Source organism: Lepidochelys kempii, chromosome 9 (assembly GCF_965140265.1).
Source record: "Lepidochelys kempii isolate rLepKem1 chromosome 9, rLepKem1.hap2, whole genome shotgun sequence".
In the NCBI taxonomy this organism is placed as follows: Eukaryota; Metazoa; Chordata; order Testudines; family Cheloniidae; genus Lepidochelys; species Lepidochelys kempii.
Window position 1 is genome coordinate 99,628,166 of NC_133264.1, and position 13,820 is coordinate 99,641,985.

The following is a 13,820-nucleotide window of genomic DNA, read 5'->3' on the forward strand; positions in this document are numbered from 1 at the left end:
CAAAACTGGGCTGTAAAACTCACAAAGAAAAGAGGCTTTCTCATAAGATTAACAGCACTCCTGCTTTCTGTCCTTACCAGAAATACCACACTGACCATGCTCTCCTGTGGTATTTTGGCATGCCCTGTCCTGGCTCAGGAGTGGAAATGGAAAAAAAAACAAGCTTGGGTTCTAAAATAACAACCTGGGTGAAGGTTCAAGTGTATTAAAACAGAAGCAAGTCACCCATCCCTACAGTATTTACACTGTATGTATAGTATGTACTGTTTTGCCAGTGCCATTAATGTAAAGGATTTCATGCATGTTTGCCTAGCCGTCATTATCTGCAAAACATTGCTCTGAAGGTATTAAACCGAGATGGCTGCTTCTGCACCAGTCCTGAACTGTATATTGAAAATCTTAGGAATGCTTCCTTACATTCAATAAACCACAACGTCTCCCGATTAGGCCAGGGTAGAGTTTGGAACAGTAGGTTTTGTTCAATTATAAAGTTCGCAATTTTATTTAGTTCATCATCGTGCTCAGGTTCAGAGCCACTCAAAGGAAAAGCTGGTATCACCTTATTTTACAGGGCACTGCTACCGCTATGATACCACAGTACCTACAGAGGGCAAATCCTGTAGGTTTTCACCAGGCTTTACTCAGACACAAAGCCTCGTGGACTGTAATGGGAGTTTTGCCTGAATAAGGACTGAACTCAGAATTGGCCTGTTGTAAATGCTTGCCTACCTACACTAGCTATAACTATTTTGTTTCTCTGGTTTTTGCTAGTTTTAGTTCTCCTAATAATTATACAGCCACAAAAAGAAAAACCTTAATTCCTATGCAGTGTTAGTATATGGCTATGTGTGCTCTTTGTAAGTGATACCTAAATCTTCCAAACTGCAGTTTACAGGGCATTTTGCTGTCTTACAGTCTATGGAGTTGGACTCCCAAGTTCAATCACCATGTACGCCACTGGGCATTAATAATGACATAACTATGTAATTATTTATGCCTGCTAAAATAGATAAACGCTGGGATCAGTTCGTGTTCTCTAAGATACTGCTTCAACAGTGGTTATATGTATCGATTAGTCTTAAACAAGTGCTGAAGAATGACTGGATAGAATGATCTCAAGAAAATGTGTTAATGTGACCTCTTTTTTACTGTAGATATCCCAGTTATCAGTAGATGAACTGAGTAGCAGCATGTTTGTTTCACAGATGTAGAAGTTTCCGATAGAACAGTAAGTTTCTTTTAACTGTTAATATTTACAGTTGGGTTTTTTATATAAGGGTATTGAATCCTCTAAAAGTGCCACTTGACCCTACTTCTTCTTTTCTCTGCATGCAGAACTTGCAGTCAACAGGAATTCCACACCTGAGTCCAGGGCTTATGATAAACAACATTTTTTTGTGCAGTCTAAAATGTCTGCTTTAAAATGTACCAAACCCCTTCTGCTATGACCGTTGCATGTACTGGACAGTTCCAAACTACTTAGCAAATTCCACAGTGTAACTCATTCTTATGGCGCATGTGCTACTGAGGATAAATAATAATTTGATAGCGAGAGTCAGCTAAAAAGCATTAGCTATGGTTTGCAGTTAGTAGCAGATTTACTCAACATGAGTAACTAGAACCCTCCAGATAGCTGGTGTCAATCGGCATAGCTTCAGTAGTTTGACTGTTATATGGATTCACCTCAGCTGAGAACCTGTCACCTAGTGTTCTTCCTTCAGAGATTCTTGTTCAGTATGGTAATTGGCTTGAAGGCTGCAAACAATATACTTCTTCCACAACCTTGCAAAGCCTGGTGCATTCATAGTCTGCTGTTGCTTTCTGAATGAGAATAGTAGAGTATGTTGCCCTTTTATTTTTGGATTTGTTTGATATAAATTCACAGTGGAATCAGTGTTGTTTTCAATTTCTTGTTATTTGCATGTGTAGGCTATTATTTACATAAGGATCTCATTGTGTTTTTACCATTGAGAGACTAAAGGAAAGAAACGGGGTTCTCTGAATGTGATGATGGAAGCCATTTTATTTGCATAAATATGTGGTCCAGCTTTTCCCCAGGACAAAAATGAAAGGGAAATACTTGCATTTAAACTCTGGAAATGGATTTGGAAGGGAATTGTGTAATTATTTCTGAAATAATTGACATGAACTGATCAGCCTGGTTATGCCTTTGATTTCTACTGAGTTCAGTAAACTATTCTGTATATGGAGAGAGTGTTAATCATGTCTGCATATCCCTGCCAGAGTCTGCCTGAATGCCGAGATAGCCTTGTTTGTGACAATTTTCTGCTTTATGTTGTGTATCATTTTTCAGAAACACCAGACTGACTTGACACCTTACGTGTTAAATCATTTCCCTAACACATGCACAGAGTGTGTTCTGCCCAATAGCTGTTTATTGGCTTGAAAGAGAAAACCTGACCTCATTCTTGATCTCTTTGGGATACTTTTGAGCCTTTATTTCAGTGTACTTTTTTTTTCCTTTTGACTCATTTTTTGGAGTTCTTAGACTTATACCATCAGTAATTGAGAACCATTTCCTAAGAGGTGAGGGAAAACCGTATGATTCATGTTTTTTCATAAGGGGCCCAGGTACTTGCTGTTCAAACGGTGACCGAGTCTGTGACATTCCCAGGACATAGGAAGTCTCCTACTTGAAACGTTTAGGTTCCTCATTTCAAAAGCAGCCTCTGAAACTCTATGAAGTTTCTCATGCCAAAAGCCCTTGTGGACAAAGAGTTAGACACCTAACCACACTTGCATGCCCAGATACAGGCCTCGCTCCTGGAAAGCACTTAGTACATGCTTATTCCATCCCTATTCAGCAAAGCACTTACATGCTTGCCCTTGCAGTCCCCCTGCAGCTGGGGAAAGCAAATGGGCTTTGCAGCCTGCCCTGGAGGTCAGTGAACAAGGACTGTTTCCTCAGGTGTGTCCCCAGAATAAAGGACTGCCCCATGAACTCTCCTTTCTGTCTCTGGGAGTTGGCAGACAGGCCCCGAGCCAGCAAAGCTCTTAAGCACATGCATAAATGTAAGCACTTGAAGGGAGTCACGTGCTTGACTGCTTTGCTGAGTCAGGGTCTAAATCAGCATTCTCCAAGCTGCAAAGTGATTCTCCAGAGCTGTGTCCTGTGTGCGGTGACATCGCCATGGAAGGAAGGTAAACAACATAGCAGTGGATTTGAAGGTAGCTCAGTTCTCCAGACATCTCAAGTACCCCCAGAGGCTTCCCCAGCCAGAGGCAAAGACATTGTCAAAGATGGCTAACCCAGCTGTAACATTAACTGTTGTGTCCCCGACTTTAAGCGTGGGAATTCCAGAAGCACATAAAGGAGATCAGCACTTGGCTACCAGTAAGGTGTGGTCTGAGTGCAGGGCTCCTGGGTTCTGCTCTTGTCTCTGACCCTGACTCCTTCTATGGCATGGGTTATGTCACATGTAGCCTGATTTTCAGAGGTGCTGAGCCTCTCCCGTTCCCATTAAAGTCGATGGGAAGTACAGGTGCTCAACACTTCTGCAAGCCAGGCTGCTATTCTCTCTGCTCCCACTTCCTCGTCTCTGAAATCAGACCAATCCTCCTTCCCCTCCCCACCCCCCCCTTCCCGTTTCACTGGGGTATTCTGTAGATTGGTATGTCAGCCTTTGCAATGAGCTCTGAGGACGAAAAGCACTAAGTACAGATTCAGGAGGCTACCAAGTGTGGTGTTAGCAATTTCACCCTAAATCAGAAAATTAAGTGAGTCAAACATTGCATCTCTCCAGCACACAGACAGCAAGTTCTTGTGTGCTGCAGTAAGAGTGTCTGCAGGTCCCATTAAAAATGTAAAAACCAGGTGAGCATGATATTTGATTTCCTATTTCTCACTGTTTATTTTTTTCCCCTCCTCCAGCAGACTATGTTGAAATTCTGAAGAGTAAAATTATGGAGTTCCAGGACTTCTCGGTGGGAAGCTGCACATGGCCTTTCTGTATATATTCCCTCCTCCCTCATTTCTTCCTCGACCACCTCTACAGTAAGCCTGTTGCAGCCTACATGTTAACCAAAAACTGATCAATGGGAATGTCAAAAAAAAAAAAAAAAAAAAGCACTATAGAAACAATTAACAAACAGCGCTCTGTTATATGAGATATACAAGTAGACAATTATAATAGACTTTTATAACACATTACTTTAACACACTTAATCATTTTATGACTACCATCATAAGTGCATCTGCACAGTGGACTGTTGGTTTACTGTATACTATCGATGGATAAATGTTTGTCTTGTTTTTAAAGTGTTATCTTACTGTTTTGTTTACATCATAGTCTATTGATTTGTTTTAAAGTGTACATCATTATCAAGTATACTCAATACCATTTTTTTCATTATTGTTATGTCTTAAGTTTTCATATACTGTAGTTTTCTGGGTTGGGGGGTGTTTTTGTTTTGGGGTTTTGGGTTTTTTTACTAAAAATGTTACAGTGGGAAACAGGAATTATGTGCTTGAAAAACACGACACAAGAATGTTCTGTCCTTTTCTATAGTTTGGTTGTTTTCATCAGCTTACATTGCTTGTTTTAAATGGCTCCTTTTAAGATCTAGAATTTGCCTTCAAGTAGAGTCTCAGATTCTGTCTTACAAATGTTATGAAGGGACAGCGGTCACGTTAGCCCAGTTCAGGGGTTTTACAAAGTGAGTTGAGTCTTGCTTCTTGAAAAGGGAAACTTTGCTATGTAATAAACAAAAAACATACTCACACTCAGTAAAAAGTTAGATATCGGCTGAAGAGGGAGATTCATTCAGAAAGCATCAGAAAACAAGGAATTTCTCCAGTTTTGCTGTCCATTACAGTGCCATTCTTCGCTCCAAATGACACACAGTTTTTCTTGCTATTTAAGTGGTGCCGTTAACAAACCCTCCCACAAAACACATGAGTAAGCCATGAGACAGATTCAGAAGGGTAAAGGAATCCTCCCCCACCCCCAGGAATGGGTAATTTTGATTAAAAATTACAAAAATCACCCCCCCCCCCCACTCTGCCCAGGTAAGATGGTGCCGCCCCAGTTGCCCTTGTCTCCACTAAGTACGCTGCAGAATTCATTGGGAAATTTGGTGGGGGCATTCCCTGACATTTCATCAGCCTACCCCAATAATTTACTTCACCTTGAAGTCAGACACATTTCCCAGGGGCTTTGGCTCTTTAAAACAAAGAACAAGCAACAAAGACAAACGACCCTTGAGTTTACCAGGCCTAGATGGTTTTCAGAGCTTTCACTCCTTGGATCAGTGGATGCATTTTGGTATCTTTTGTTTGATCAGGAGTGACATTAGGGTTGCCAGTACTTCAGTCCTTCGTATAACGGAGTAAACTGAAGGATGACCAAGCCCTGCACAGCACACAGTGCCATTCTGGCTTGGCGAAAGTCGAGATACCATGGCCATGTTCGTCCCTAGCGTAAGTTCACTGACATCACTGGAGTTGTGCCAGAGATTTATTTGGCCTGTTAGTCTCTGAATAACTGAAGGGTGTCAATAGCAAGTAATTGTTCAAGGACATGCAAGGGGATGTTAGGAGACTTTGGACAAAATATCAGGAGAAAACACTGGAAAGCGAGATCGGTTAGAGCGTGGAATAGCCTCCCAAGTGATGTAGTTTGTCACTATAAACCGAGATCAATGTGGGTTGAGAACGTGTCCCCTATAAACAGCCCTGCACTGGCAGAGGGGATGCTCCAAACAACCGGGCCGGCCTTTTCCATCTGTGAGTGGCTAGTTTTTCCTGCATTGGCTGGAGATCTGCTGCTGCTGAAGCAGCACCAGAATATCCCTACCCCTCTGCTGTACCAGGCACGAACTCAGTTCCCGAGGGGCTAACCCTGTATGTCCAAAGGCCGAGCTGCTTATAAACACAATGGAGTTTGGTGATTTCTGAGGAAAGCAGAGGGGCAGTGATATTACGGCTGTAACAATGGCACGTTCAAGGTAAAATTAATAGGTTCACTTTTTAACTTGTAACATTAGAGGCCAGAGGGCCTCCCCCCCCCCCCCAGGTGGGGGGGAAGGCGCAATGTCCTCATTTTGTGCCAGGAAAACGTGGGCAGTCTGGGCCACTTGTTCTGTGTGGTTTATAGGCCTGGGCCTCTGATGTGTGGAGCGCCTCCCGGAAGGGCACTGAGCACTCAGTGCCTAGTGATGTCGGTGGAGCTGAAAGCCCTCGGCATCTCTGAGAACCAGGCCCTTACAACCCCGAGTACGAGTGCCACCCTGAACGCCCATTGGCTGAGTGGTCGTCTTGTTGTCTGATTTCTGACAAACATATTCTTATCTCCATTTTGATTCTTCACATTGTGTAGTAAATGTCCTTGTCCCGTCACCTGGCCCTTTCACCTGAGCACTTACAGATGTTTGCTGACATTACCAGTAACGGGAGCAAGTTGTGGGTGTCTGCTAGACACAGCTGGAGCGTCACTTTATGATCTAGCTTTGGTTCCTTCAGAAACAAGAACCCATGTAGAGTCCATAGTCAGTCCACATAGGGCCTGAACCAAGGGGAATCTTCCTGTTGACTTCATTGGGCTTTGGATCAGGCACTAAGGAACAAAATATGGTAATCTATTAGCCTCACGTATTAACCTTTACTTGTGTCCTTCCACATTCCCCAGCTGTCAGCATTCAAAACATACGGTGTTGCCTGAAACTAGCAACACTAATATATATTGGCTATGATATACCTGTTCTTTTAACCACTGAGTTTCTGTTTCCCAAACTCATAACATTGTTAGTGGAAAAAGTGGATTTGAGTACTTCCTGTCTGAAATTATTTGTGTATCAAAATGGGTTTTGCACAACCTGTGCCAGTGCCTCAACAAAGAACAGACCTGATCTTCGTAAGCCAGAAAGGGTGCGTTCAAGCTTGTATGGCTTTGAGTTAAAGGAGGTTGGAACGTTTTCAGTGCTAAATGGATTTTTGTATATCTTGACACTTTGATGTAACCTCCTGTTTTATTTAACTACTTAAACATCTGGCATAGATGTGCATAGAATGTAAACCTAGATCACAGCTGTTTTCATGTCACATTTAAAGCACTGAAAAAAAAATTAAGGGTTATTTTTTAGTAAAGAGGTCCAATGAGGGATGTTCAGGGTAGATATATTAGGTGCCACAACAGGTTTTATATTGCTGGCAGATTTAGAGTTCACTTTTAAGTGAGTTTAAGGAAAGAAAAGCTTGAAGCACTAAAAATTCACCAAATTCAAAACAATCTTGGCAAAAATGCCATTTTGAGGTAGCACTATTTAAACTAGTTGTGCAATGATTTGCTCTAATTTTCTTTGTTCAAAAAAGAAAACCAGTCGCCAGACTATAAATTTCCTAAATAGATGCGTTCTATTACAAAGTCACCGCGCTAGTTCGTGACTCTAAACAAATGTCATAAAAGCATGGATTTCGTCCTTTATTTGACAAGAGATGTATGTGAGTTTGTTGAAGTCGATATAATTTTAGTGACATTTTTATAAGCTTCCCACTTTCCATGAACCTATATTTTTTATTTATCCAAAGTTATTTCTCTTTGTCCATTTCTCTCAGCCTTATGCAAACAATATGCAAGAAATGCTGAAACTTGGATAAAACGGGTCGTGCAGAGGGAAAATGAAAGCTGAGAATGATCATTTTCATAGAAAGGTTGTTAGTAGTTTCAATAAAAAAATACTGCTACTAAACTGCAACATATGCAGACAGTAAGAGGGATTTAAAATAAAGTAGATTCATAAAACTATTAAAATTATTTTTGTTAACTTCAGTGTTTTTAGTGATTGGAATCTGATTTTGCAATCAACCATGTTTTTTACTTTGAAATTTCTAGTGGATGATTTTTGTCTTTGTATTTTTGCATCACCATGTTAGAGAAATCGTTACCTCTCTGGCCGCATCCGCTCCGTTCCATTCCTGAGCACTCTGAAGCACTTTTCTCTCTGCCATAAGTGTCGTCTCGTACTGCACTCAGAGTGTTCACAAATGCACGGTGCTGGCTGGCTGCACTCTGCAAAACAAAATCTTTGCGCTCCCTGGGTGGCTTATGGAACACTCTCCGTTCCTGTGAGGTGTTCTCTCAACATACAGTCAGCTACGAAACACAAGTTAGAGTCCAGTGAAAATGACTTTGTTATACTCTAGCTGCACAAACAATAAACACAGCTAATTATATGAATATGTAACTGTTGTAGATACATCTGGCCAGATAATGAGATGCGTGTATCTGATCAAATGTATTCATAAACTTACATATTCCTTCATAATGCAGTAGTATAGGCTATAGAACGTTCTAGTACACAGAATGATTGAGAAACTGGAGTCCTCATTTTTTATCCCTTGTACATTTCACAGACATGAAAATTGAAAAAGGTGAAATTTATGAGGAAAATCTAATTTCCCATTCCTGTTGAATGGATTTAGTGTGATATTGACCTGATTTTACCATGTGCCTGTTGAAGGCCTTAGAATATATACTGTATGTTAATGACTGTAATAACTTCAAAAAAATTAGTTGATAGCCTAATCAAAATGTAAATATAGCTACAACACATTGTTACTAGGCATCAACACATTAATTCATGTCACATATTTTCATTTCTTTACTGTTAGTTTTTAAGGTTTTCATTATTGCTTTTTGATATCTTTAGTAACGAATGAATTTAATTTTGAAGGAGAATTAGGGGAAGTTTAAGATTTTTAATACATGTATTCAACCCATTTAGTTATATTCTAAACCAATACTGAAGCATGATAAGGTATAGAATATAGTCCATAACTAGTTTGTATAGTTTACAGTTTAAGAACAAAATTAACTTTGTATGTAACTCCTACAATGATAGATTCATTGTTAACTAATTATATTAAGTTGTTGTTGCTATGGCAACAAAACTACAACATGGCTACCTTTGTATACATTATTTGTGAAATTTTCACATGTAAATTAAAAGTGATGTGTAACAGTATGAGCTTGTTAAAGGTACAGTTCGATACTGTCAGATAAAGATATGATTGAATATTTTTAAAATCCCAAAGTCCCATGTGAAAGCTGAATTTGTGTCTTTAGGTCACATTTTCAGTCAAGAAGTTTACAACACATGGATTTAGAGTCAGGTTTTATAGCTTGTAGAAATCGTTGTGTGGCTAGGGTTATTCCACAGTATTTTAGGTTTTAAAACGTAATACCCGGCATTTACAATACAATAATTGGTCTTCATTTCATTTCATGTTGACCATCGCTGTGTGAATTCATCATTAACCAGTTTAAGTACTGTAGTCTTACTGCAATGATTATTTTTCCTAAAATTGAATACTCACACGATTATGTTAAAATCAGGGCTAATAATTAAACATATGAATATTTTAATACTAATTTATATTAGCAAAACCTGTACATAAGAAAAATATTGTGGAATGACCCCGTAACAGTGTTGAAGATACAAATATGCTGCAGTTAAACTGATTCAGTTAGTGTACGAATGTGTGAGACACACCTTTTTTGCACTTATGTACATAGTCCACGAAAGAAATCCTTGGAACTTATTTTGAATATAAAAAGTCTGTAATAATACAGGAAAAGTTTGTAAAAGAGATAGGTATTACTAAGGCTTTGAAAAGGAGGAGTTTTTTGCTATAAAACTTATCTGAAAGCATGATGTTGCTTTGCTGTTGTAAAAGCTTTGTAGTTTGCCATAGCTTACTATACAGCAGACTGATAACAGGTCAGCTTCAACCTGCAGCACAGAAAATGGGAAACAGTACTTAATTAATTAGTAAGGTCATTAGCAAAGATTTTAATTGCTTTTATAGCAGCCCTACATTTTAAAACACATTCTAGATCATGGTTTTTATAAGAAGTTGTGCTCACTATGAATCGTGTTAGGACCTGAATGTCACATGCATTTCTGCTAGCCCCTAATCTTCTTTCTAGCCAATACTGTTTTTATCTATGATAGATTCGTATCATTCCAACAAGTGTTGTAAATGTCAATGGGAAACTGAACTATAGCCATTCATCGTGGATTTTATCCGCATGGAATGTGAAAGCTGGGAGAGACATTTAAAGAGCTAACCAAGTTTTAAAGTGAGCAGTAAGCAAGTGTTGGAACTTAGGTTGATTGTCTTGGGATACTCGTCGTCTGCTGCTAAACTGCCTTGGCGTTTTGTTAGAGCAATAGCCGTTGATCCATGGCAATGTTCTGTCACGCCAACTGGATTTCTCCGTGGTGGAGGTTCCATGGTGGGCTGTGAAGTTGGAATGTGAATGCTGACCACCGCAGTGGTGTTAGCCTGTTGCATGGGTTAAAGTAGAGGAGGGAGCAGGGAACTCGGCTTCCCCTCTGCTCCTTTGCCTGGGGGAGCTCCGCTCCTTCCGCAGCGCCCTCTCCTCCTTGAATGAGTAAATTCCCCATCCCCAGACAGGCTCCACCCCCCTCCAGGGACGGGGAGAGAATGGGACATGCCCTACCTGCATCTTCTCACTTTCCATTTTGCAAGGAAAGGTGGATAAATAACACCCAGCTCAGACGTTAAAAAAATCTCTTGTAGTCTCTTCAAATGGCCTCAAATTCTGTCAGCTGTATCCAGCTGTTCTGAGGAGGAATCCACCCAAACCCGCCATGCACTTTGCTTTTGCATTCGTGCACGTTCTCCAACCTGGTGGAGCATAAATGATGGACTGTCTAGAAGCGGGGGAGGGGAATCCCAGGGACGTGCCCAGTTCTGTGCAGTGCAGGTGCACCCATCATTTAGCTTGCCTCACTCCAGGCCTGCTGGGGGAAATGAGCTTGTCTTCTCCCTGCTCTTCCTCCTGCTGAATCCTGTCACCAGCAAATGGGACAGTGACATGACCATCAAAACCAGTGTCGACAGCCCCTAGAGCTGGTGGGCTCCCTCTCCTCTTGCGATCTACTTGAGCCACTGCTTACAGAACAGTATCACAGCTAGTTGGCAACTCCACACATAAAACACCAGTGTTCATGCAGCACTGACGAGGATAAAAGGTTGCGGATGGATGGAAGGCTGGGTTGGGAGGTGTTTTTACTTTCACCGGTAAGGGACAGAAATCTGATTGGCTAGCAGATAGTTCTAATAGGGCCCACTCCTGCATCCCCTATGCACCAGACTTCCCATTTATTTCTCAGGGAGTGTAGGCTGGGCAAGGATTGTAGAATGGTGTTCCCAGTGTAACATATAGTAACTCATCGGTGTTAGGAACTCACATCAGCGCCGTACATCACTCTTCACCTAGAAGTGTGTTTGTACGCCTGGCTTCTTGCCCTTCTGTGCCTTATTGCAACGGCATCATTTACTAAAATAAAATGTTAAAATCCTAATGATGCAGGGGCGGGGGGGAAGATTCATGGTTTAAAAGATCATTTCCCCATAGTAGATGGCTGGGACCCAAAGGCAGGGGAAAGTCTGGGATTCTTTTCCTGGTTCTGTTTTGTTTTGTTTCATTCTAAAGGTGTTTGAAGAGGCTGCAGGGCCCAGAACTCTGCCTGAGCCTCAAAGACACTAGCTGGTCCAACCTGACCCTGCCAGCTGAGCTTTTTCCCCTTGAGAGGAACAGAGGAGGCCGGGGAAACATTGATTTTTTAATTGGACCTGCATTGTACAATCACCAAAAGTCAGCTCAAACCAATAGCATTGTGGAACAGAAAATCCTGGAGGGTCTGTGAAAGGGCTGGGCTAGACCTTCACATTGGGTCAAATGTCCCAGATCAGCATTATGGAGTAGAAGTGGCTGGAATTTCTGATCTTTTCCCCTCAGCCATCAGTTTTAGCACCTGAGCCTTCATTCCTTACTGAGAGTTCAAAGAACTGGGTTTTATATCCGATTAAGGAATGTAGGACTGCTGCAGAGTCCTCGAGGCTGTTGGATGTTCACAGGGCCAGCTTCTGCCATCAGTTAGGCCCCAGTTTGGCAAGGTACTTAAGGGCGTGCCTAATTTTTGAAGTAGGTGAGTTGTCCCGGTATCCTGGTGAATCAGGGCCTTAGACCCAGGCAATTCCATTGACCTCAGTAGGGTAGCATGAGTGTAACTAAAGGTCGAATTCATCCTGTCGTCTTTCAAAGTGAAATAAATGAGGGAAAACATTTTGGAGCTGTTGGCTCTTTCATGGGCCCCATAAAAATCTAGGTTTGGCTACTGTAATTAGTTAGTTGGAACCAGTGCATTATTATGTAACAATGCATGCCTGGAGGCCAGTGAGAGCTCTCGTTTGTTGTAAGTCATTTTTATAATTAAGCTTATTCTCCTTTGCAGGATAATTAAACAAAAATACTTTGCACTATGTGAAATGAATCACAACCAGTAAAAAAATTTTTCACTAGAGTAAGAGGAGAACCTTTAATCACGACACCACAGCTAAAATCTTTGCTAGTGACCTTTACAGTCATATTCTCTATCATCAAAATAAAAACTGCACATGCCTCTCGAATGAGATATTTAAACATGCAAAAATAACACAACTATTAAATAAAACTAAGTTTTTATCCAAACACACAACAGAGAGAATTACCTGACACAGAATTACAAGGTTCCAGTTCTTTATTACTGTACACAAATGCTATTTGATAGTGGTGGAAGCCAAATGATTTTGTTGCCATGGCTTTTGTATCCTAGCAGATGAGGGGATGACGTGACCATTTTAGATAGGCTTGTGGGATTTTTTTTTTCAAATTAGATTTTATTATTATTATTATTATTTTATTTTAAATCATTAAAAAAACCCATCCATTGTTAGTCACTTGACACTAGATCACCCATTAAAAATAATAATAGAGAATTGTATTTTAGGCAATCACTAAAATCAGGAAGAGTGTATTCTCCTAAATTTTCAATTTTTAACTTAAAAAAAAAATAGAACGGTAGATATGGAAGTACATTCTTCTTTTCCTAGACACTTCTGGTAAAACTTAGAGTATGGGAATCATTAGACAGATGTCAATTTAATTTAATGAAATAGTTTTAGATTAAAAAAAAACCTGTTAGCCCTATGGAATTGTAACAAATTAAAATATCATCAGCAAATCCCAACAGCTAAAGGCTATTGTGATATTTCAGTTCCAGAACATAATATAGTTCATTCCCTCAACTGCTATCAACAAGGTGTACGCTTTGAATTTATTTTTCTTTTTGCCACATTATATTGCTGTAGTGCTTGTATGTGCTTTAGTAATGTGCATAATGCTACTCATTTTAGTATGTTACTTCTATATTGTTATTGTTTATTTTTTGATCTTTTAATAAAGTGTATAAAATTCTTGGTTATGTTTTTTATGGACCCAGCTCTACACGTTAATAGGAGTTCACTTTAAAGACTTTTCAAGTTCCAGTTTTAGTCCCAGTCTTTAAAGGTTCTGATGTAAAAATTACAATTAATGAAATTTGATTCAATGTTATACCTGATGCGTAGAACAACAGAATAAATTTCTTTCCAGAAAATATCTTCAGTATTTTGAATTATGTAGCTAGTGCATCCGTTTTATTGGATGCATTAGGCTTATCATATTGAAGTTACTAACACAAGAAAGAAATTTGTATTTTAGAAAAATAAAAGTAAACTTTGCAGACACTGGCTACTGGTTTCTCTTGTGCCTTAGACTTTCTGAGACACATGACGTGTTATGTTTTGTATTTTTTCTTAATTTCTTGCTGACCCTATTTTTGATGTAATTGGGGAGGAGATCGATACTATGCATTTGAAGATAACCATGAAGAATAAATTGAATGTGATTCAAATGTCTGCACCTTTTGTAGCACAAAAATGTGTGTATTAATTTTTCCCTTAACATGCA

General features: G+C 39.9%; 1 protein-coding gene across 8 annotated transcripts in view; it reads left to right on the plus strand.

The window, feature by feature from the left end:
• The window catches only part of MBNL3 (muscleblind like splicing regulator 3), a 122,806-nt gene extending 109,211 nt beyond the window's left edge, over window positions 1-13,595 (plus strand). For 4 of the 8 annotated variants that reach the window (XM_073358508.1, XM_073358510.1, XM_073358509.1 and 1 more), the window contains one exon: window positions 1,155-13,595. In XM_073358508.1, the coding sequence (XP_073214609.1) occupies window positions 1,155-1,211 (57 nt within the window). In that variant the 3' untranslated portion in view covers window positions 1,212-13,595. The remainder of the gene's footprint in view (window positions 1-1,154) is intronic. The other 4 variants (XR_012160639.1, XM_073358511.1, XM_073358512.1 and 1 more) reach the window with 4 other exon arrangements.
• The last annotated feature ends 225 nt before the right edge of the window (window positions 13,596-13,820 follow it).